Genomic DNA, 25,268 nt, shown 5'->3' on the forward strand with positions numbered 1-25,268 from the left:
TAATCCCAGTGCTTGGGAGGCAGAGGCAGGTGGATCTCTGTGAGTTTGAGAACAACCTGGTCTACAAAGAGTTCCAGGACAGCCAGGGATACACAGAGAAACCCTGTCTCAAACAAACAAACAAACAAACAAACAAACAAAAACCAAAAAGACACAAGTGCCTGGATAAATATAAGACAGCTTGGGAGTCAAAGGCAGGACTACACATGTGCACTGATTGCCATGTGGTAAAGGATGCTGTCTTGTAAGGATGGAAGCCACAAGCACAGAAAACATTCTGCTGCTCAATTGCTGTGGTGACTCAGGCAAGATGGTTACAGGTTCTCCAAGTGCCTTCCCACACTTCATGGCAGTCCTACCCAGAGTGCACAACACCCCAGGCTGGTCGGGTGGAACCATCAGACAAATTCAAGTTAAAAGCCAGCCTAGAAAACAACTGGCCTCCATTCTTCAAAAATGGCTTGGTAATGAGAGACAGAGGCAGGCTGAGGAATTCTTCCCTATTAACAGATACATGTAACCACCCAGCATGCAATCTCATGTCAGTTAGTAGAACTCACGATCCTTTATAAGGAAAAGAACTGCTACAAGGACACCCAAGAAACAACAGACAAATTGAAGTATGAGCCATGCATTAGATAAAAGTACAGTAAAGTACTGATGTTAAGCCTGGTGTGTGTGTGTGTGTGTGTGTGTGTGTGTGTGTGTGTGTGTGTAGGGGTACATGCATTTGAGTGCAGGTACCTAGAGGTCACTGAAGAGTTGGATCCCTGGAGCTGAAATTACTGGCAGGAATGAGCTGCCCAACATAGGGGCTTGGAACTGAACTGGAGGCTTCTGCAAGAGCAGTATGTGTTCTTAACCACTGAGCCATTTCTCAGCCCCCAACTACTTGGTTTTGAAAACTTTTGTTTTGTTTTATTTTTTCTGAGACAGGGTTTCTCTATGTAGTCCTGGCTGTCCTGGAACTTGCTCTGTAGACCAGGCTGGCCTCAAACTCAGAGATCTGCCTGCCTCTGCCTCCAAAGTGTTAGGATCAAAGGCATGCGCCACCAATGCCTGGCTGGTTTTGAAAACTTTATTTAAATTATGATGAAACATTCTTTTTTTTTTTTTTGGTCTTCACATTATTCTTTAATGAGCTTAGTTAATAGATGGAACATTCTTGTTCTTTGGAACTGCATATTGAAATTTGGGGGTGACTGGTAATGTCTGCAGCTTACTCTCAAATGATTCAGAAAGTACGTGTAAACACTACAGATAAAGTGGCTCAGGTGCGTCGGGGCACATCGGTATCCCAGCACCTGGGAGGCACAGGCAGCCAAGACCAAGCTCGGCTACCCAGCAAATTAAAAACAAGTGTGGGCTACATGAGAATCTGTTGCCAACAGAAACAGACAAGGCAGCAAGTGAGTAAAATGTCAACAATGGGAATTTTCATAAAGGAGATACAAGTTCTTTCTGAAATTATATTAACGGTTACCCAACACTTCCTTCCTCAATCAAGAAGCCAGCCGTGAGTGATGAATCTGAATTATGGTATTCCAGGGAGGTGTGTTTGCTTGTTTTTGTTTGTCTGAGATGGCATCTCACTATGTAGAGTAGGCTGGCTTTGAACTCATACAGTGTTAGGATTAAAGGTATGCTTCACCACACCCACTCCCCATGGAAGCCTTAAATGACCTAGTTTTGTGAAGCTATATAAAGACGTGGAGGGAAAATGTTTGTGATATACATGATGCTGAATGGTAAAAGAGGAATACAAAATACTTTGTGTAACTTTAACCATGTAAAGCAAGCATCAGAAAAGGTCGAGAAGATAAAATGGAAGGTGGTCAGAAGGTCCTGGGGATTACTGGGAGGCAGCTGGGGACAGATGACCTTTTTTGTAATTAATCTGTTGACGTCAACAGTTGCAGCTCTAGCACCCCCCCTAGTGCCAATGCGGGAACAGGAGTCAGTGCTGTTCCTTGATGCAGCAAGTCTAGCAGCCTCTGTGGGTGTCTTTGGAGGTCGAGGGGCTGGAGAGGACTCCCACAGCAGGCATTCTCTTCTCTTCTCTCACTGAGGGGCATCCAGCCCCTCTCTAGTCTGTACCATGGAGGCAGCTGTCGGGGAAGCCCAGCGATGACCGGCTTGAGATCCCAGCTTCCCGGGCCAGACCCAGGCAGGTTTGAACGCCCCTGGCTTGTGCTCACACACCGAGGCTCTAGGGAGCATGCTGTCTTCAGGTACATCAGTAATACTTTGAACTTGGAAAGGCTTAGGTGCTCCGTGATGACCCTTTCTGAGGGTTAAAGCTGCCAGCCCTCCTCACTCCTTACACAGGAGCAGAGACAGCCCTGAGGATGATGTGGCTTAAATTTTTTTTTTTTTTTTGGTTTTTCGAGACAGGGTTTCTCTGTGTAGTTTTACGCCTTTCCTGGAACTCACTCTGTAGACCAGGCTGGCCTCGAACTCACAGAGATCTACCTGCCTCTGCCTCCCGAGGGCTGGGATTAAGGGTGTGCACCACCACTGCCCGGCAATGTGGCTTTCTTTTGTGTTGTGTTGGGGACAAGACCCACACCCTCCACATGCTGACAAGCTCATACCCAGCAGCTACTAAATACACCCCACCCTCCAGCCTGAGGACCTATTTTTGATAGGAAGCAGAAAGAGGGTTAGAACATAGGATAGGCCAGAGAGGGCTTCAGGCCTAGGGGAAGCAGGTTAAAAGACCAAGGGCCTCCTTCATAGAACAGGCTTTTGTTTTTTTACTTAAGACACATTTGTCTTAAAGCTCCCTCCCACAGAAATAAGAACAAGACTCAAGCGGACTAAGAGACACTCTGAGCTGGGAGCTGAGGCAGGTAGACAAGAAACTCCAGTCCCACAGGAAGGCAGAGGAAAGTCATGTGAGTGCCTGTGAGGGAAACCTACTAGACCCAGCAACTTCTTGGTTAGAGCACTCTAGACCTGTTTCCTGCTTCCTGACCACTTCCCAGCAGAAAGCAAAAAGCACTACCATGCTGAGTCCTATGACCTGATTTTCAAATATTTTATTACATAATCTTTCATGGCACCATCAGGAGTAACAGAAAACGTTATTCCCAGTTCCTAAACCACAGCCTGAAAAATATACATTTGTATTTATATATTTATATCAACACTCCACCCCTAACCTATAATTCCACCACCTATTGTAGGTCTTTGCTTAAAGCAGGAAACTATTCTCTTAGGTAAGAAAATATATGTGGAAGCTAAATGAAACATTGGTTAGAGTAACTGGGAACAGTTTGTTTGGGGGCAGAGTGGAAGGGCTAAGTCCAGCCAAGGCAGGGGCATCAGCTGGGGTCCATCGAGGGGAGGAGGGCAGTGTATAAAAAGGCAGCGTCACACAGGTGGGCTCTGGTGCCCTTGGTCCCTCAGGAGATGGCCTTCGCCTCAGGAAGGAAGGCTTCCCAGTACTTTGCCAGCTGCAAAGAAGTGAGGAGACAGTAAGCAAGTTCCCCACCTGGTGGCAGAGCCTGAGCTAGCCTGAGCTAGCCTGAGCCAGCCTGAGCCAGCCTGAGCTAGCCTGAGCCAGCCTGAGCCAGCCTGAGCCAGCCTGAGCCAGCCTGAGCCAGCCTGAGCCAGCCTGAGCCAGCCTGAGCCAGCCTGGGAGGGAAGCAAGTTCAGTGCGACGGCATACCCCGTGGGGCAGAAGCACCCACATGTGCCTCCTCCCTCTAGACTTGAGAAGGCATCAGTTTCTGTCTCAAGTCCAAAGGCAACCTCTGAAGGCCACAGCTCTGTCTGCGCCTCACAATGGCACCATTGTTCCACAGACTGACTAGAGCCTCAGAAGCAGAGCGGTAGAGAGGCCCACAGGGTGGGCACCAGGACTATACTAGCTGTGAGCGAAGAGATGGAGGTCCCTCAGAGTGGACTGGGGACTGAAGGCAACATGGCAGTCGAGATAGCTCAGTGACTGGTAAAGATGGCGACAGAGACAGATCGTCATGCTTAGCAGAGGGCCTGATGAGACAGAGCAGCAGGGCCTGTTCTCAAATATCAACTACAGCAGAACCTCCTCCCTCAGAAGCACGACCAACCCCCAGATCTAGTCACCAGAGCCGCACATAGACAGCTGTCATTTGGGGCAGGCAATGGGGACCAGGGCTGTGCATAATTACATACCTGCTGTTGGGAATGTAGGAGTGTCTCCAGGTACTTGATCACGTGGTTTTTGAAGTCCTTGGATTTCTCTTTCTATAGGAGACAGGATTCTACACTGACCTCCCAGACAGGTGTTCCTCCCCATTTTGGTGAAATGGTGGTGTTTACTGCTGACCAAGGTCAAGCACAGCCTTGGAAAGTAGAGCCAGCAGCTTAAACAGCTGCACTTTCAACCAAACAGCCTCCGCCAAAGCTCTGCAGGCTTTCTTGAGGGCAGGGAGAGGGCGGGGTGGGGTGGGGGGCACACTGCAGCTCCTGGCTTGGCTTTGGTCCAGCAGCAACCGTTAAGATGGCCACCAGGCCTCAGGAACTATCACACCAGAGCAGATACACACGAACGCCAAGAAGGCCGCACACGCTCTAGCTCACCTCAAATCGAATCACTTCTTTCCGGACAACTGTTGAGATCCTTTCAAAGTCCCTTTCATACTGCGTCACCCGAGACTCCCACTGGGAAGGGAAAAAAGGCTTGTTTAAGGTCTGGGATGCAGCTTCAGTAGCAGAATTCTTGGCGATTATGTATGAGAGAGAGAGAGAGAGAGAGAGAGACACTGGGTTCAAGCTCCACTACCACAAATAAAAAAAGGTGGTGAGGCTGGGCAGTGGTGGCACTCGGGAGGCAGAGGTAAGCCAATATCTCAGTTCCAGGCCAGCCTGGTCTACAGAGTGAGTTCCAGGACAGCCAGGGCTACACAGAGAAACCCTGTCTTCAAAAACAAAACAAAAGCCCCCAAATTGGTGGGGCAGTGTCATTGAATATCACGGTGCAATTCTACAGGAGACCTCAGGGGCCCGTACGTCTGTCTGTCTCTTTGGGAAGGATGAGATACATAAGGGATTCAGCATTGCATATCACAATCCAGAAGGCCACTGTGGGGATAGGTGGAAAAGACGGCCATGTGCCCAGGCCAAGCCTGGTCTATGAGAAAGCTCTGGTACCAGAGCAGCCTCTGACTTATGAGCTCAAAAGCAGAGCCACAAGCCCCAGAAAACTTAATTTAGCTCTTTCCTGGAGTGTGGAGCATATCTGAGTTACCTAAGTGGCCTTTCAAAGATTCGTGCAAGGAACTAGAGCTGGCTGCTCTCCCAGAGGATGCAGGTTCAAATCCCAACACCCACATGGTGGCTCCCAAGTTCCTAGGTATCCAACATTCTCTTCTGGCCTTTCCAGGTATTAGGCAGGTACATTGTGCACAGACATATATGCAGGCAAAACACCCATAAACACGCAAATTAAAAAAATATATATATGTAGATAGACAGACAGCCAGACAGCCAGACAGATAGCATAGTGGTGGAGAGCCAGGCCTCAAGGCTGCTCTGAAGTCCTTCTCAGAGACCTGCCCAGCAGCCCCGGCCCTTTAATTCTGTCTCTTGCCCATTGCAGGCTGTCAAGCATCTGGTCAGGATGGGAGCAGTGTCCCCGAGGAATCAGCAGTGTCCCCACGCCGGGCTAGCTGGCTGGGCGGCTCACCTCTGTAATCTCATCCTTGGCTTGCTGCAGTTTGTCAGGCTTGTTGGCCCACAGCAGCCGAGCCTCCGATTCCCGCTTCTTCTGCAGCGTGGCCTGCGCGTCCTGCCAGCGCTGCCATGTCTTCATGCGCTGGTCGAAGGCAGCCTATGGGGGAGGGCAGTTGGGAGGGGCACAGCCAGCTCCTGGGCAACCCTGGCTGGCTCTGCCTTAGAAGGAGGCTCTCCCAGCAGTTGTGCCAGGGAAGCCCTGAGCAAGGGCAGGGTCTGCAGCCACTGTTAGTGCCCAGCTGGGGCATTAATGTCTAAAAGCACAAGCTTGGGTCAGGTCCTCTTCAAGCTTCCAGTGGGCCGGTGCCATGCTACCGTCAGGGCCGGATGCCTGGGGACCCAGTGGGGCCTGGGGCCTGTACCTACACTAATAAAGACTCTGAACTTCCGTCCCCTCACCAAGTCAGACCACGAGTCCACACACTTTCCCTGAGTCTGCCACATGTCAGGAGCTAAGACTACGGTGGAGGTGGACACACAGTCCTACTCTCCAGGAACCTTATCTTCCGGAAAGGCGTCATTGTATTAGCAATTGCAGTAGATGCTTACACAAACGCAGAACACTGGGAAAACAAGCAGGTACCGAAACTTCAAGCTAGGGACCTTGCCCAGCCGGGAGCTGTAAGTCTGCAGCAAGGCACACAGGACACACTTGGTAACAGTAGGACTTTTTCCCCTTTGGAGACAGCTCTCAGGGAGCCGGGCAGGGCTGATCTCATTACATAGCTGAGGATGACCTTGAACTTCTGAGCCTCTTGCCTCAGTCTCTTGAGTGCTGGCATTACTGGCATGAGTCACCAGGCTGGCAGCTCAAGGATCCTTCACAGAAACACTTAAAATGGTCACACGACCTACTTACCGCCTTTACCTCACCCACACACTAGTTGGCCTGATCTGGGCTAGCATGGCCGGGAAGAAGCTCTTCAAAAGCCATTATTGGCTTCCTGTTTCTAGTCTTTGGAACAGAATTAGCATTTTCAGGGAAGGTCATTGTTGGCCTAACCCTCTCCCATCCCACCTACACCTACAGGCTTCAAAAGGCAGTCCACATCCAAGAGTGTGCCTGGGGCCAGTCTCCTAGCCCTGTCTATCTGCTCCCCAGTCCCTACAAAGGCCCCTGGATGTGCCCTAGGCTCCTCAGCACACAGCTGGACCAGAACAGAAACCCGTGACCGCGGAGCACAGGGTCACCAGTTCACCTTCCCAGCCCTGCTGCTGCTCTGCGGCTTCTTTGTGTCTCCAGACAGGTTTCACTATGTATCCAGTGAACTCACTGTGTAGCACAGGCTGACCTGGAATTTACCATGAGCTTCTGGCCTTAGCCTCCCAACTGCTGGGATTACAGGCATGTGTAGCCTATACCCGGCTCCTGAAATTTCTTAGCACATCAATGTCAAAAATTCAGGTAAAGGGTGACTCCATCTCGAAGAAAGGCTTAAACCTAGCCTATTGGGCTAACGGGTTCCAGGAAGGACACAAAAGAAACCTTGGCTCATTTCTCCATTCCCACCGTTAGCTCCCAACATGAGGGGGGCACAGGCTCTCTGAGAAAAGACCTGTTCGTAGTTCTGTGCTCTCAGGCTGCTGCCCCAGCCCATGGAGAACCAGGCTTGGCTTCTCTTTGCCCCGTTCACACACGCTCACCTAGCCTGGAGTCACATCCAAGAGCTGTGCTCTCTCGGGAACCCCTGCCCACTAAAACAATGCCCCTCATAGAAAGCTTTCCCCAGACAGAGCCCTTCCCCAGGATGGCTCTCCAGCCCGAGTAGTCCAACTGGCTCTAAGAATCTCAGAGAGGGTCCTTTTTCAAGCCTCTTATCTCTCCGGAGTTAGCAGCAACCCAGGAGCAGGACCAGGAGCAGCTCGCAGGCTTCTGCGTCTAGCAGCTATGACTGGAGGGAAGTGAGACCCAGTGGGCAGCTCCACGGTAGGAGATGCGCTGAGGATGAGGAGTAGGCTAAGGCTCATGCACCCTGATACCGTGCAGAATCAGGTCCTTACAGTGCAGGCGCCAGGCTCCCCTAGAGTCTTCCTTTACCAGGGAGGCCATGCAGAGAGCTAATACTGCCAGTCAAGCTTCCTTAACTGATCCGAGAGCTCTGGAAACAGACACCCTGGTCACCAGGTGGGCAAAGTGAGGTGTTGGACCCGAAGGGCAGCGTGCAGTGTTGCTACCAGTGTGGTCAGCACAGCCCAAGGAGGGCTCTGGTGACAAGCTCTCTCAGCATGTGGGCCACACTCCTCCATGCAGCACCAAGCCAGCTCTATGTCATTACCTGACTGGTCACACTGGAAGGACAAGTGGAAGCCAGCAAGAGCTCTTACCAGGGCAAAGACCAAAGGACTGAAGAGTCACTGCTCCAGGGGCCAAGCAGCAGTCTGTAATAAGCTTTGCTTGGAGAAAGGCGCACACAGAATACTGCCTGTCCTCAACATTAAGGGGCCCACTTGGAAATTCAAGAGTGGGCTGCTGTGGGCCTCAGAATAATGCGAGGTAACTGGCTAGGTAAAGCGACTGCTGTGTCTGCAGGGCTCTTTCAAGAGTAGAACTTACAAACACTCCTAAACTAAAATGAGATAAACTTTCCTTAGGAAGTGGAGAGCAGGAGACCCCCGGGGCGGGGAGGAAGTGAAGCTTACTCTGACGATGGCCAGGAGGCGAATGTAGTCACTCAGGAGTTCAGCGAGGAGGAAGAAGTCGTTGTTGGCCTGTTCCTGGTGGAGCTGCTCAATCTTTTCTTCTACCTCAGCCAGCTGGGAGAGCGCTCGTGACAGGGCCGTGTTGTCCTCGGAGCTCCCAAGCATGGCCAGACTCTTGGCAAACTGGGCTGTGTTCAGAGCTAGCTCTGGAGGGAGTAAAGACAGCAGAGGCCTCTGATCTCTTGGGAGAGGGACAAGGCAGCTGAGCCTGGGTAGCGAGTCCTGGCAAGTCTGGCCCCTGCACATCTGACAACTGAGGGTTCTGTAATCTAGTCTCCAAACTCAAAGTGAAGGGAAAGTGGCCTGAGTTGCCATCTACATGTGACTAGACCTGGCCGCCTGAAGGAAGCAGTTCCAGCATTCCTGGAGAGCCAACTTCAAGCTCATGTGAGCAGGCCAAGGGAAGGAGAGGCTCTGGTGTTGGACGCTGAAGATCATGAACTGCCTATATGTATCACACAGCCACACACACACAGGCAGCCACACACACACACACACACACACACACACACACACACACACACACAGCCACACACACACACACACACACACACACAGCCACACACACAGGCAGCCACACAAATACACACACACACACACACACACAGCCACACACACAGGCAGCCACACAAATACACACAGACACACACACACACACACACACACACACACACACACACACACACACACACACACAGACACACACACTCCCACTTTCTAGAGCAGAGCAAACTTTCCGTCCAGGGCCAGTCAGTACCATAGGCTCTGCAGGCCACACGGTCTCTGTGGCCTGCTCTTTTTCTTCCTACTTTTCTCACGGCAGCAGGGTCCAAGCCCAGTCTGTCCTCTCAGCCATGCCATGGCTAGCCAGCCCTTACCCTGGCTTCACGCTAATGGTCTCCTAGATTTCTTGTTACCGGTGTGTTTAAGACACAGAAGGGAAGCAAAGCTCCCTGAAGGCAGGGGAGAAAGGAGACACAGTAGACGGTTCCCTGCATTTCCACCTTGCCAGCACGACCAGGTAACAAAGCACTAGGATTCTGGCTGCAAGCCACCAACTCCCATCAACAAAAGCAGCATGTACCTAGGCAGGCTCCCTCCGCCCACTGCCCACAGTGCTTTGAGGCATGTTTCTTGCCAGGAGACCAGGACAGATGGTGTTTATCAGAACATCAAGCAACAGGTGGGCTGAGATTTCCGACTTGGACTGCTGAAGGCTGGGAACAGCATGCTTCTCATCTCCAGCCCACTAAAGACACTGATTTCCCCCAGTCCAGGGGCGTTTCCGAGCCAGTGGTTACCTTTCCTGTGGTTGACTAGAGTCTCTACCACAGCATGTAGCTTCCGTAGACGCTGCTCCTCACACTCCACCTCCTGAAGCTTCTCCTCGAACCACTGAAAGCACATGAGCCCAGAGCTGGGCTGAAAATGTTCCACAAAGTGCAGGGAGTGCTTTTTCTTTAGCTGCTTTTTTTTTTTTTTCAGGGGCTGTTTTTGTTGTTTTTTTTTTTTTTTTTTTTTTTTTTTTTGGTTTTTTTTTTTTTTTTTCGAGACAGGGTTTCTCTGTGTAGCTTTGCGCCTTTCCTGGAGCTCACTTGGTAGCCCAGGCTGGCCTCGAACTCACAGAGATCCGCCTGGCTCTGCCTCCCGAGTGCTGGGATTAAAGGCGTGCGCCACCACCGCCCGGCTGTTGTTTGTTTTTTTAATTGAGAGGAAAGTCATCTCAGAAATTTCAGGACTTCTGGGGCATCTGAGAGGCGTAGGCTACTCACAATGTCTGACTCATTCATCTTGATGGTCATCTTGCTGACTGCGTCTGTAGCTTTGTTGAACATCTTAAGGAGACCAGCACCACTCAAAGCCTGAGTGCCCACAGCACGTGGCAGCTACAAGACCAAGAAGGCGGGATGGCAAGTTATCTGCTGCCCCTATTTTAGGTTCAGAAGAATTAGTATCCATCAGATGGCATGCCCCAAACTTGTCAAATAAGTTATTTGAACTGTAGATTCTTGTATTCTAAGGAAGTTATAGCAATCTAAAACTAGTATGTGCAGAAACAAAAATCAAAGCGCTGTGGCCAAAAGAACCAATACAATTTTCAGCTTTTGATGTTATTCGTAGAAAGAAAGTAGATTGAGTGTTGTGTGGCTACGCAATCTCACACCGAGACTGTCTGCCTACCCAGGTGTGAACTACTTAAATACCAAACACTCTTTTATTTTATTAATATTATTTTGCTTTGTTTTGTTTTTTTGTTTTTGAGACAGGGTTTCTCTGTGCAGCCTTGGCTGTCCTGGAACTAGCTCTGTAGCCCACTCACAGAGATCCACCTATCTCTGTCTCCTGAGTGCTGGGGTTAAAGGCGTGCACCACAACCATGTGGCCCTTTTATTTTTATTTTTTAACATTTTGAAATTATGTTGTGTGTATGCATGTGCCACAGCATACCTACAGAGGTCAGAGGACGACAACTTTGTGGAGTCAGTTCTCTCCTTCCACCTTTATACAAATCTAACTCTGTTGTGTGATATTTTGATTGTGTTCTGACAAATAAAGCTTGCTTAAAGTCATAGGTGGAGCTAGCCACTAACTGACCATAGAGCTTTGAAGGACTGTAGAGAGAGGAGACAGGAAGTGGTAAGGTGGAGCTGAGAGAGGATCTCGAGCCCTTTAGGCGGAAGAACAGAAGAGGTAGGAAGTGACTGCTCCCTTGCTTGCTGATCTTTAAGGTTTTTACCCTGATATCTGGCTCCTAATTGTTTATTGATAAGATTAATTAGATTAACGCTTTGTGACTCAGGTTGTCAGGAATCCAGGGCAAGCACTTTCCCAGGCAGAGCATTGCATCTCTTTGTTAAAGTCAAAGCCTCCTGCAGGGCGTGGGGACATCTGCATTAATCCCAGCATAGCCAGAGCTATGTAGAGGAACCAAATCTCAAAAAAAAAAAAAAAAAAAAAAAAAAAAAGTCTCTTAGATTAACACACTCTGCAAGAAGGGGACTCAGCTTTGAGAGAGTTTCCACAGTGAAGGAATGTCCAAGGATAGGAGCATATTCTGAATGGAGCTACTTTTACACAGTAAAACTATGTTGTAAAATTAGATTTTAAGTGTCTTAGGTGTCCAGGATTCATTCATTCCTTCTCAGGTTGAGGCCACTCTTCCGAGGACACTGACAGTGTCTGAAGCTGAGTGCTGCTGGCATCGAGCAGGCAGAGGTGTTCCTCCTCAGTGTGCCAAACATTTTACAGCACAGGACAGCCCCCACACAGAGGGGTACCCAGCCCAAAGGTCTCCAAAGACAACGCTGCTCTGGGGTTATCGAGTGAGCAAGAATACATTAGAAATACCCAGAGGTAGAATTAAAGGACTTCAGGCTTTGACATTATTTTTAATTAGAAAAAAATCATTTTGGAGAGGAAAAAAAATCTCATTACAATAATCCTATTTTCATTATAGTAACATAGAAGTTTTTTTAAAATGAAACACAAAAACATGAGTCTTGTCATTCTAGTTTTCTAAGACAATGGTATTTTTCTCTGGTCACATGCCTTGCCACCCTCACTGACTTCTGCTTCAGGGCATACTTGCTATTTGATGCCTCCACATACTCGTATTTCTTTACATGTTCTGATTATGGTCAAAGAGAGGGTCTGTTGTGTGGATATTTTATTTAATTCCCCAGTTATTAATGACTGCAGTGTCTCCAGTTCCCACAATCACGAATAGTCTATGTATAGTCTGTAAACGCGTCCACTTCAGTCAACCCTTCTCTACATGGCAGTTCTATGTCTGTGGTAACTGGTTTGCTGTGGTTTGGTTTTTGGTTTTTCAAGACGGGGTTTCTCTGTGTAGCCCTTGCTATCCTGGAACTCACTTTGTAGACCAGGCTAGCCTTGAACTCACAGAGATCTACCTGCCTCTGCCTCTTGGAATTAAAGGAGTGCACCACCACCACCCAGCGGTACCTGGTTTTTAACTAATGCCTTTAAGCCTCCTAGCACAAAACACATATTCAGTCTGAACCAATTGGTAACCTATGCAAGACATGCCGAGACCCTGCCAAACAGAGTGCTGTTTTCTACAAGAGTCAACCAGGTCATCGCTTGATACAAGTGGAGCTGCTGTCATGTGGAGCAGTGGAAATCCTTGTCTCTTTTGGGGGACAAACTCACTGGCTATAGCATTTAAGTATTTGTCAAATGAACCAGTTTCATTTCACTAAGGGTAGACAGAGATAAGAAGCTGAGCTTTGTAGAACACTAACCTCTTCCTTTTCCAAAAACTCCCTGACGTCTGGGTCTTGTAACATGGTAGGATGATTGACAATTCTTTGAAGGTACCTAGAGGATGAAATCACCAGTCGGTCAGGACTCTGAAGGTTTGGGGTGTCGCACAGTGCTGGCTGGGACTCGTGTCTTTTAGTATTTAAAATGGCCTCAGATAAGGCATGTAATCAAGTTTCTGCTTGTAAGTATTCAAAACTTCATGTTGGGGCTGGAGAGATGGCTCAGTGGTTAAGAGCACTGACTGCTCTCCCAGAGGACCCAGGTTCAATTCCCAGCACCCACATGGCAGCTCACAACTGTCTGTAACTTAAGTTCCAGGGACCCAACACCCTCACACAGGCATACAGGCAAAACACCGAAGCACATAAATTCTTCACATTTCAAAAGACAGCAAACTGACCCATCAGACAGTCTTCAGAACCACCCACTAGATTATTCAAGAAGGAAACCATGGTCATTCTTTCAGGATGGAGAGGAAGAAGATCTTATGACTGAAGTGGGAAGGTAAAGACTTGGGGAAAGTCATCAGTAACAGGGAGATGTGACTGGAATGACCTCAGTTCATCTCCACGAATGCAGCAAACTAACAGCTTCTCACAGAGACCTACCTTTCCAAAGCAGCCCTCCTTTTCTCAAGAAATTCTGCAGAAGAAGAATCTTCCTTCCCAACTTTCACTTTTGTCATTCCTAGAATGGAATTTAAGAAACAAAATAACCAGAAACAGTAAAAAGGATAAATCTACGTTTTATAAAGAGTCATCTGAAGGAAAGGCAGCGAGGACAGCTTGACACAGCCATCGAAGGAAATTTCAAGGTCCTGATCAGGGCTGGACCAAAGGTTCTTCACTAATTAAGTTTGCACATGTTGGAGATTGTAAACTATGGGGTTTAGACCGTATATCGTCTTTAAAAAAAAAAAAAGGCACAAGTGACGGCACGTGCAAGGAGACCTCTGTGAGTTCGAGGCCAGCCTGTGCTACATGGTGAGTTCCAGGCCATCCAGGGACACATAGTGAGATCCTGTTTCAAAAAAAGGAGGGGAGGGCTGCAGTGATGGCTCAGTGGTTGTGAGTACTGGCTGCTCTTCTAGAACGTGCAAGCCCTATTTCCAGCGCGCGCGCGCGCGCGCGCGCGCACGCACACACACACACACACACACACACACACACACATACACACACACACGCGCTCGTAACTCTAGTTGCAAGGGCTCTGACAACCTCTTCCGTCTTCCAGGGCACCGGCACACACTTGGTAGACATACATACGTGTATGCAGGCAAAACCCATATACATAAAGTTAAAAATAAAATAATAAACCCTGTCTTGAAAAACAAAACAAAACAAAATAATAATAGAAGGAAATGTTCTGAGATTCTGAGTATAGATTAACAATCACCTGATGGCAGTGAGAAGACTCCTCCCCTGGTCCCCAAAGCAATTTCAATCTGGAGGGAAAAGCAATTACTAAGAGTCCCAAAACCGAGGGCAGAACTCTGGTAGAATGTTTCCCTAATATTCATGAGGCCTTGTGTTTAATCACTAGCAACACACACACACACACACACACACACACACACACACGCAGATGTACATGCATGCATGCATGATACTTGATCCTTTCCAGGTTGTGGTGGTGCATGCCTGCAATTCTAGCACTCATGAGTCTAAGGCAGAAAGATGGAGGCCACCCTGGCCTATACAGTGAGTTTGAGGCCACTCTGGGGGATATAAGACTGTTTCAAAGTGCTACAAAACTGAAGGCTAACACCAGAGAAGATGTAAAAATAGCTGGGCTATTTCTCTAGTCCCCAAGTGTTAAAACTCAAGTGGAATTAAAGACCACAGGCTTACCTATTAGGCTCTTCTCAGGTGGAGGAGGGACAATGAAGCCATTTTGAGAGTGTTTCTCTGAAAGCTTCTCATAAAGACCCAGAAAATCACTGAATCTTCTTTTTACTGCAAACTGCTTACTTCTGAACATCGGCAAGCTCGTCTTGGGGATGGAAAAAACACAAGGCAATTTCATTCCTAATCTAGGAGTGAGTTTCTATTCTGCTGACATCCAAGGCCAACAGATTTCCCCGCTCCTTGACCTTTAGACACCTGGAAAATAACTCTGCCTAAGACAGGCTCTGAAACCCCAGGCTATGGTCTTCTTGGCAGTCGGGAATCTAAGAAACCCTGCTTAAGCTTATAAAATAAAAAAAAAATATAGGATGATGGGACTTGGTGGGGGGATGGCTCAGTGGGTAAGCACAAGGACCAGTTTGAATCCTCAGTATTCATAAAAAAGCTGAGCATGCCGGGTGGCGGTGGCACACACCTTTTATCCCAGCACTTGGGAGGCAGAGGCAGGCAGATCTCTGTGAGTTCGAGGCCAGCCTGGTCTACAGAGCGAGATCCAGGATAGGCACCAAAGTTACACAGAAAAACTCTGTCTGGAAAAACAAAACAAAACAAACAAAACAAAACGAAAAAGCTGGGTGTGTCTGAGTGTGGTGGCGCACACCTTTAATTCCCAGCACTCAGGGAGGCAGAGACAGGTGGATCTCTGTGAGTTCAAGGCCAGCCTGGTCTACAGAGTGAGTTCCAGGAGCCAGTTACACAAAGAAACCTGTCTCCAAAACAAAATAACACTTGCTCCAATTAAAGTAACGTTGAATTTTTGCTAAAAGATAGAATTTATGGTCATCTGTAACCAACTTGTCACTTATTGACTTATTTAAGGGTATCAGCTACTATAATCAAAGCAGACAGACAAAATAAGACACACTGAAAAATGCTTCTAAGACGGTGGGGAAGGAAGGAGATAAGATATCTGTAGATAATAACCACTAAAGTGCTGTGGGTTTTAGAGTTCACAGGAGGGCCAAGGAGTATTAGAGAAAAACACAAAGAAGCCTCCCGGTAAAAGGGGAAAAAGAAAAGAAAAAGAAAAAAAAGGCTAGGGTGATAGTTCAGCAGTTCCGAGCAGTGGCTATTCTTCTGGAGGACCCAGGTTCAACTCCCAGCAACCACACAGTGCATCACAGCCATCTGTAACTCTAGTCCTAGGCGATCCGACATATATATAAACATATAATCACTCAGACATATAAACTTTTTTTTTTTTTCTGGTTTTTCAAGACAGGGTTTCTCTGTGTAACTTTGGTGCCTGTCCTGGATCTCACTCTGTAGACCAGGCTGGCCTCGAACTCACAGAGATCTGCCTGCCTCTGCCTTCCAAGTGCTGGGATTAAAGGCGTGTGCCACCGTCGCCTGGCTAACATTTTTTAATTTAAAAAAAAAAAAAAAAAGGCAGGAAAGCTAGGGAATACACTAGGAGACATAACTTTTAAAATTTGCAGAGGTTGGCCCTACCAGTTACTGGCAAGGAAATGAATCAATGAGAACTTTTGACCATTTTTTTGTTACTCCCAACAAGGGATAGGTCTGGAAAATCATGCTAAGAAAATGAATCACTATTTTCAGCAGATTATTTTTAGGAATCTTAAAGCAAAGCATCACATCACTTAAAGATACACATGCAAAGACTTTTTATAAAGGAAATGAGATTACTCTGAGGTATAAAGCAGTGGCTATGACAGGAACAAACAGGAAGGACAAACAGCTGATGGAACCAATGGTACTCATCTAAAACTGTGGTAGGTTCAGGGTTCTGTTTTACTAGAGTAACAAAACTGTATTTAATAAAAAGGGGCAGATGAGGAGCAAAAGTTTTAGAAAGTATTCAAAGTAAGCCAGGTACAGTAGCAAATGCTTGTGATTTCAGCACTTGGGAGACTGAGGCAGGAGGATCATAAGTTCCAGGACAGCCTGGCTTTGTGTTGGATGTGATGGTGCGAACTTGGGATTTCAGCACCAAGAGGCTGAGGCAAGTATATCAGAGCTCGAGGACAGTGTGGGCTAAATAAGGAGATCCTGTCTTCAACAGCAACCACCCCAAATTCCTCACTTCTGAGAGTGTATATACATAGCGCCTCTCTCTCTCTCTCTCTCTCTCTCTCTCTCTCTCTCTCTCTCTCTCTCTCTCTCTCTCTCTCTCTCTCTCTCTCTCTCCTCTCCCCTCTAGTTTTTTGAAACAGGGTTTCTCTATGTACCTTGGCTGTCCTGGATCTCTCTCTGTAGACCAGGCTGGCCTCAAACTCACAGAAATCCTGCTTCTGCCTCTCAAGTGTTGGGATTAAAGGTGTGGGCTACCACCGTCTGGCCACATATACATAATTTTTGTTTCTTTGAAAAAGGGTCTCATTAAGTACCTCAGGCTGTTCTCAGACTCCTGATCCTCCTGCTTCTGCCTCCCTAGTGCTGGGATTACAGATGTGGGCCACCTTGTCTAGTCCAAGAATTGAAAAGTTGTAAACAGATTATTCTTCATTGGAGGTAATCCATTAAACTAGCTCCAGTCACATAGTCCCTGAGGGATGGGGTAAAAGTCAGATATGCTGTACATCTTAAACCTTGCAAAGTTTCACACTGAAATATTAGCTTTCTGGAAGAATAATGGGAAGGCCTAGTCTAGTGTATCTAGTTAAGATGACCAAGGCAGGGGGCTAGAGAGATGGTTCATAGGTTAAGATCAATGGCTACCCTTCCAGAGGATCTGGGTTGGGTTCAGTCCCCAGCACCCAAATGACAGGTTATAATCACCTGTAACTCTAGTTCCCAGGGTTTTTAACACCGTCTTCTGGCCTCTGTGGGTACCAGGCATGCAGGCAAACACTCATATACATGAAATAAAATAAAATAATTACCAGGGCAATGTAGACTTGCTATGGCTTGAGTAAATAGGAGAATACTGGAAAAAAAAAAAAAAAAACAACCCCAAAAGATACCCAGAAATAACCTAAATGTCAACTCCGTGTGGGCAGTCAGGTCTGCTGAGGTCATCAGCAGTGTCACTGGAACTCACCTGGGTTGTGACTTTGTAGGCTACATAGGCATTCATCCCATCCCCTGTGGGAGAACAAGAAAGCAGGAGAAAATTATTCCTTTACCTGAAGTAAGGAAAGCTAATCCATAACATTTAACCAGAGGCCATAAGCTACAGGAGCCTTCTGTTAGAAGGGCCTGTTTCATTTCCAGGCTTTATATGTAATCCTAAAATCCAGTTTTTCCTGTGCCTCGGGGGCTGTGTGGCACACATGCCCCCACGGATGCTGGCTGGGCCCCAGTTTGAGTTAGACAAGAGAGTCAGTGCCCTGTTCCAAAGCCAGGCTTCATTTATATCCTCCACAAAGCAGCACTGGATACTGACAATTCATCAGTTGTTACCATGCCAATATTTGGGCTGGTTACACACATCTGTCCCAAACCAAACAATTCTCTTGCTGTATAAAGCAGGAGAAGGAAGCGACTGATGGAAAAGGAAACAAGCAGTTCTACCCTAAGCTAGCTCCAGGCTTGCTCTGCTCTTTCAGAGACCCCACCACTGGTGCTGGAAGACACTGACCTCTCTGATCCAGCATGTTCACCCAGAGCAAAGGGCCTGGCAGGAAGACACTTGGGCTGCCTGATGTCACAAAAATCTCCCTTTCCTGGAGGAATTATATTTATGAAAAAGCCTTTGACTGTCAAATAATCTGGGATTCAAGCAACTGTTTTCTCTGTGGTAGTGTCCTGACCTAGACCACTTAGGGAGATAAAGGCTCTATTGACTTCCTGAGCCCTGAAAAGACATAGATTGGAATCCAGACAAAGCCCCAGTGCTGGACCATGGGGTTTAGATCCCCCCTCCCCCTTTTTCCCTTGTCTCTGGTTTCTCCTCTCATGAAACAGGAAAGCCTAAGTCAACAATTCCCAGTTGCCTTTGCTTCTGATCTGATTCTGGAGTGAGGGGCCACGAGAAGGGGCAGAACTGGACCAGCAGGGTTCACATACTGTAACATCATTCCATCGTGATGGGTGAAAATGCTTGCTTTTATTTGTAAGTGCACACGCACAGGCATGCACACACAAAGCTAGAAACTACACAGAAATAGAAAGCATGCATGTCTTATCTCACCAATACCTACCAAAAAGAGTGCTGCAAAATAGGATTTACAAGCTAAGCTAAAGAAATTACCTTACACTGATTGGCACCTTTATAATACAGTGAAACACTTACAATACACTGCCTGATACCAAGGCTGTTGACTATTCATTTACAAAAAAATTCTTGGGCTGGGCGTAGTGGCACACACCTTTAATCGCAGCACTTGGAAGATGGAGGCAGGTGGATCTCTGTGAGTTTGAGGCCAGCCTGGTCTACAAAGTGAGTTCTAGAACAGCTAGAGCTGTTACATAGAGAAACCCTGTCTTGAAAAACAACAACAAAAACCCCTTAAGTTTAATGAAAATTTCACTCACAGTAGAAGAGTAATGTCTAGTTCCACAAGGAAGAGGTCTAAGTGCCCATGTCCACAGAGCACATTAGCCAAGTGTGACCTCTAGGTACCCTGCAGGGTCTCCAGACAAGGCAGTATGTGTGAAAAGAGGTACCTGGCTAATGATACAGAAACCTGAAAGTAGCCTGGTCACATGACAGTCTGACAATGCACAGAGTTCTGAAATAACTTCCAACTTGGAGACGTCATATGCAAATTGCCAAGTCTCTAAATAGGATGCCCTGGTAAATGTACAATTCTAATTTATTTAGATGTGTGCTGGAATGAGAAGCACATGTTGACTAAAGAGCCCACATAAACAGAACATGCTGTTATAAAGATTGTGTCTTGGATAGAAAAATGTTTTAATTAGCTGGTTTCTTGAAATCAACATGACCAAGAATCCAGACAATATAAACAAAGGGGATGGAAGCACCTAGAGCAATCTGTGTTCAGATCTGATTTGTGAGCTCTGGAGTGTGGGGTCAGTACTTCATAACATGACTTTATTGAAAACATTGTCTTCACAGATATAATGACATTAAAATGAGGTCATTAGGGTGGATCAAGTCCAACATGACTGTCGTCCTTAAAACAATAGGGCAACTCAGACTGGCATTCCTAGAGGAGTGATGATGTGGAGACACTTAGAATGACTTGGGACAATGATGACAAGGTAATGATGCATCTTCAAGCCAATGCACACCTCAGACTCAGAAGGCAGAAGACAGGCAAGGACCTTCCTTCCCTTCCAGTTTCAGAGGAGCAGGGCCATGCCCACACCATGATATCAGAGGAGCATGGCCATGCCCACACCATCATTTCAGAGGAGCAGGACCACACCCACACTATGACTTCAGAGGAGCATGGCCATACCCACACTATGACTTCAGAGGAATATGGCCATGCCCACACCATGGTATCAGAGGAGCAGGGGTATGCCCACACCATGATATCAGAGGAGCAGGGGCATACCCACACCATGATATCAGAGGAACAGGGGCATACCCACACTATGACTTCAGAGGAATATGGCCATACCCACACCATGATATCAGATGAGCAGGGCCATGCCCACACCATGATATCAGATGAGCAGGGCCATGCCCACACCATGATATCAGAGGAATATGGCCATGCCCACACCATATCAGAGAAGCAGGGGCATGCCCACACCATGATATCAGAGGAGCAGGGGCATGCCCACACCATGATTTTGAGGCTTCTTGCCTCAGAACTGTGAGAAAATCTGGGTTTTTTTTGTTTTTGAGATAGGTTTATTTTTCCTTTCTTTTTCTTTTCTCTGTGTAGCCCTGGCTGTTCTGAAACTCACTCTGTAGACCAGGCTGGCTTCAAACTCAGAGATTTGCCTGCCTCTGCCTCCCAAGTGTTGGGATTAAAGGCATGCGCCACCATTGCTGGGCTTTGAGGTAGGTTTTCACTTTGTAGCCCAGGTTAGTCTCAAACTCATGGCATCTTTCCTTCCTCAGCACTCAAGTGTGGGAAGTACAGGTGTGACCCACCACCCTTAGCTTAATTCTTTTTTTTTTTTTTTTTTTTTTGTTATTTTTTTTTGTTTTTTCAAGACAGGGTTTCTCTGTGTAGCTTTGCGCCTTTCCTGGAACTCACTTGGTAGCCCAGGCTGGCCTCGAACTCACAAAGATCCGCCTGCTTCTGCCTCCCAAGTGCTGGGATTAAAGGTGTGCGCCACCACCGCCCGGCTGCTTAGCTTATTTCAATTGTTAAGTCTGCAAGTTTGTGGTTCTGTGCGACAGCAGGCCTACGTAACTAACACACTTGCTCTCCTGTTCAAAATCACAGCAGTAAATGTTCAAACAATTAGTACCACTTGGAATTTGTATTATTCTACTAAGGATTTCAGCAGCTAAGCTTAAAATTAATGTGGTAAGGAATATTTCTAGTTCTAGACTATCAGGTAAGAGATTCCTAGATATGTCCCCAATGCCCTGGTTCTACTTTCACTGTATACCACACTCTGCCTTAACAGGAATGCTCCTTTCTCTTTGGTCCTCCCTTCCCTCTTCTGATAGGTGAAGGAACTGAACAAGATGCCCATCAACACCCTGCTGGAACAGCCGGCAGTTGTGAGGCACCCACTTTAGGTACTGGGTCTTCTGCAAGAGTAGTGGGTGCTCGTAACTGTTGAGCCATCTCTCCAGCCCCTGTTTGAGTTTTTTTTTTATTATTAATTAATTAATTTTATGTTTATATATATGAGTGTGGGCATGGCCATGCCAAGATACTCATGCAGAGGTCAGAAACAACTTTCAGAGTGGATTCTCTCCTTCTACATGTGGGCTCTGGGAATCACACTCAGGTGTCAGGCTCGGCTGCAGGTGTCCTTAGGCCCTCAGTCATCTTCTGGTCCCCTGTTTTAGTTTTTTTTTTTTTTTCTTTAATTTATTTATTCATGTATACGAGTGTTCTGTCTTCATGCACACCAGAAACCAGAAGAAAGAATCTGATCCCATTACAGATGAGCCAACATGTGGTTGCTGGGAACTGAACTCTGGACCTCTGGAAGAGCAGTCAAGTGCTCATAATTGCTGAGCCATCTCTCCAACCCCTGCCCCCAAATCTGCATTTTTAAAGATTGCAATTATATTTCACGTCTCTGTTTTTTCTTCCTAAAGATAAGAGGAAAAAAATCCAAGTAATGTACTCAAGGAGCTTAGTTCCAGGAAAGATACTGATGAAGCACATCGCTTTTGCTGGTTCAGCTCTGTTGACAGCCACTCCCAGACTAGCTAGTTAGGGCCCACTGTGACAACATCACAAGAGTCCAAAGGACCTTACCGATCTTCTCAGGATCAGTAATACCGACTGTCAGATCAAACTGGTCCTCCTGTTCTTCTTCCTCTAGCTTTTAAAAGAAAATGAAGAGAATTCACATGAAGAAGGCTAGACATCACACAGTATTCAACACCTGTCAATATAATAAAGTGTTTTCAGTATTCAGCTCTGGCCATTCCCAGTAGCTCTAGTGAACTAATGCCCACAGTTTAAGTCATGAACCAGTTCACAGATCACTTTCACATTGATTCCCTTAAACCCTTATTTTCGAGATAATGAATAATTATAGGATTTTGGTAGACTCGGCCTTTTTTGGGTAAAGAGGGGTTGGGCAAGGCTGTATTTCAGCTTATGGGAGCTTCTGACAGTAAATAGCATCAGTGACCAGTGGAAACCTTTATGCTGTCCTTGGGGAACAGACACTGTCTAAGAAAGAGTTCTTGTTTGGATTCTGGCTGTGCATTAACCATAGGTCTTCTTCAGGAGCTGTAAATGTTTTCTCAGGTTCAAAGCCAAATGAACTCCAGACCAGGAGCACACAGTCCTAAAGACAAAAGTCAGAAGACCAGCAGTGCATATTCTTACCTCCTCATAGCTTGGCTGCGGCTTAGGAGAATTTGTGGCTTCTTGTGGAGAATGAGAACTAAGTGTTTTGGCTGGCATCATCTTCTGGTTATTTTGTGTGCTGTCCAGGGATAGTTCCACTGTGGCATCTGAAAACAGTTGATATTTTAAAATGGGCATCAATACTGGGTTTTCAAAGGCTGAACATCAGTCCTACAGGGTGAGGGCCACAAGAAAATGGCAGGCACCCAATACAACAAAAAAACAAGAGCCACGAAATTTTTACATGACTCAAAGGAGACGACACTGAGGGGGAGCATTACTTATCACAGGTTTGGTAGAGCAAGCTCTTCTTTTTCTTCCCAGATGCAACTGTTTGGCCAAAAAGACAATGATGTAGCAAAAAGACTCCACCGCCAAAATAAATAGGTCAAATAATTTTACTCCTGGGAGTGGTCACTCAAAAGCTTCCATGAAACTCATTTACTCTTGGTTTTAGTAGTTTGTACAAGACAGCACTTTTGGTCATCTACTTTATAAACAGCATTACAGAACAGGCCAGTACATATCAGAGGAAGCCTCATTAACTAGAAAACACACAGTAATGCTTTGGAAAGGGGGTTTGGTACACTAGAGTTACATTGAAAATTTAAAAACTAGCCAGAGCCAGCAGTGATGGCGCACGCCTTTAATCCCAGCACTTGGAAGGCAGAGGCAGGAGGATCTCTGAGTTTAAGGCCAGCCTGCTCTACAAAGTGAGTTCCAGGACAGCCAAGGCTACACGGAGAAATCCTATCTCAAAAAAATCAAAACAACAACAAACCAAAACCCACTTCTGATCAGAACAGTTTTCAGAGTGAAGATCTGCTCTTTAAGAACCGCCTCTCTGGAGAAGACGCAGGTGAGCGGAACAACTCATTCTCTAAGTGTTCCAGAGAAACGACTTCTAAAATAGCATTCTGTACCATTTTTAGACAGTAAAATTTCTTATGCAAATGCACTTCCAATGTGGAGCAATGAAGCTAGAAGTTTTAACCCCAACCAGTTCATTGTTTTTCTTTTTAGTAAAGAAAAACATAAATATCCACTTTCGGGTCTGACCGTTATGTATTCAGTTTAGTCTTGGGGACTACAGAGAAAGCTGCTTCCTTTTCTTTCTAGATTTTAAAGGGGAGCTAGGCAGAACCATAGGCAGTTTTAGATTACTGTGCTGACCACTGAAAGTGAATCATTTCTGCAAAAGATCCTGCCATGGGGGCAGAAAACAGGAAGCAGCACACAGAATGAGTGTGTTAGGTTGTGAGGTCTTTGAAACAAGAAGCCAGCTCAGTTTGTATAGGTGGTTCACTGCATGAGATCCAACACAAGAGACTAAGCAGTCAAACATCAACTATTCATTGAAAACCTTTGGGTGGAACTGGGTGTGATAGGTTGTACCTGTAATCCCAGCATTCCAGCCAGGTTCAGAGTGCAGACCTTAAATCTAGCTACTCAGGAGGCTGAGGCAGGAGGATTGGTAATTCAAGGTCCATTTGAGCAATTTAGTGAGTTCTTGTCTCAAACAAACAAGCGAACAAAAAATGGCTGGTGTCCTGTCTAGTTTATATATCAGTTTGACATAAGCCAGGGTCATCTAAGAGAAGGAAGCCTCAGCTGAAAAATACTTCCGTAAGATTAGGGTGTGGACACGCCTACAGGGTATTTTCTTATTTCGTGTTGATGTGGGGCCAATACATTGTGGGTGGGGCCATCCCTGGGCTGGTGGTTCTGGGTTCTATAGAGAGGCAGGCTGAGTAAGCCATGAGAAGCAAGTCAGTGAGCAGTACCCCTCCATGGCCTCTGCATCTGCTCCTGCCTCCAGGTTCCTGCCCTGTCTGATGATGGACTGTGGTATGGAGGTGTAATCAAACACAAATCCTTTCCTTCCCAAGCTGCTTTTGGTTGTGCTGTTTCATCACAGCAATAGAAACCCTAACTAAGATAGCTGGGGACCTAATTCCGTGAAAGGACACTTGCCTAATATACGTGAGGACCTATGATCCATTCCCAGCACCATGAAAGAAAATTCCTAAGAAGTTGAAGTAGGATAACAGAACGATAGGGAGTTTGAGGACATCCTGGGCCACATTAAAGGACCCCGTCTCATATGGGCATGGCGTTATCCAAGCTTCATGCTTATAACCTTAGACTTGGGCTGCTGAGGCAGAAGGGGTACCATGAGTTTGAAGTTAGCTCGGGGCACAGAGTGATGGAGAGGCAGAGGGGGAGAGAAAGAGAGAGAAAGAGAGGGGGAGGGAGAGAGAGAGATCTTGAGAGCCAAAGACACTTTGTCTCAAAACAAAACAAAACAAAAAAATCACAAAATATTGAGGCTAGAGCTTGGCCAGCCTGGGCTATACAGTAGAATCCAGTTTAGAACCAAACAAAGGGGTGAAAAGACAGCTCAGCGGCAGAGAGCTTACTTAGGCATACCCAAAGGCCCTGGACTCAGTCCCTAGAATGGAAAATAGAAAATATCTATGGCTTGCTGGAATAGTAAGAGCCTTTAAAAAGCTGAGCATTTCCCATTAAAATGACTTCGAGAGATGCCCAAGCATGAAAACATGGGCTTCTTCCCTTGCACTCCTAGTGGGGATATGTTTGGAAAGCCTCTGGGACCAAAGGGACCAATCAGTACTGTGGCAACTGTGTAGGAAATAAAATTCGAGCTTTAAAGCTTGCTCAAGTCCTAAACAGGATGTCTCACGGCAGAGCATTCCTTTCTATGGGCATTGTATGCTCCTTTCTCAGTAGTGAAGCAACAACTGGCTGCTTG

General features: G+C 46.7%; 1 protein-coding gene across 2 annotated transcripts in view; it reads right to left on the minus strand.

Moving 5' to 3' along the window:
* Window positions 1-3,026: 3,026 nt before the first annotated feature.
* Snx1 (sorting nexin 1) overlaps window positions 3,027-25,268 on the minus strand; it is a 39,015-nt gene continuing 16,773 nt past the window's right edge. For both annotated transcript variants that reach the window (XM_015998003.3, XM_006979318.4), the window contains exons 3-15: window positions 22,475-22,602; window positions 21,893-21,959; window positions 17,623-17,666; window positions 14,562-14,703; window positions 13,317-13,395; window positions 12,687-12,762; window positions 10,194-10,307; window positions 9,723-9,816; window positions 8,362-8,567; window positions 5,675-5,818; window positions 4,570-4,650; window positions 4,162-4,233; window positions 3,027-3,458 (exon numbers count right to left, since the gene is read on the minus strand). In XM_015998003.3, the coding sequence (XP_015853489.1) occupies window positions 3,408-3,458; window positions 4,162-4,233; window positions 4,570-4,650; window positions 5,675-5,818; window positions 8,362-8,567; window positions 9,723-9,816; window positions 10,194-10,307; window positions 12,687-12,762; window positions 13,317-13,395; window positions 14,562-14,703; window positions 17,623-17,666; window positions 21,893-21,959; window positions 22,475-22,602 (1,298 nt within the window). In that variant the 3' untranslated portion in view covers window positions 3,027-3,407. The remainder of the gene's footprint in view (window positions 3,459-4,161; window positions 4,234-4,569; window positions 4,651-5,674; window positions 5,819-8,361; window positions 8,568-9,722; window positions 9,817-10,193; window positions 10,308-12,686; window positions 12,763-13,316; window positions 13,396-14,561; window positions 14,704-17,622; window positions 17,667-21,892; window positions 21,960-22,474; window positions 22,603-25,268) is intronic.

Source organism: Peromyscus maniculatus, chromosome 7, assembly GCF_049852395.1.
Source record: "Peromyscus maniculatus bairdii isolate BWxNUB_F1_BW_parent chromosome 7, HU_Pman_BW_mat_3.1, whole genome shotgun sequence".
Classification (NCBI taxonomy): Eukaryota; Metazoa; Chordata; class Mammalia; order Rodentia; family Cricetidae; genus Peromyscus; species Peromyscus maniculatus.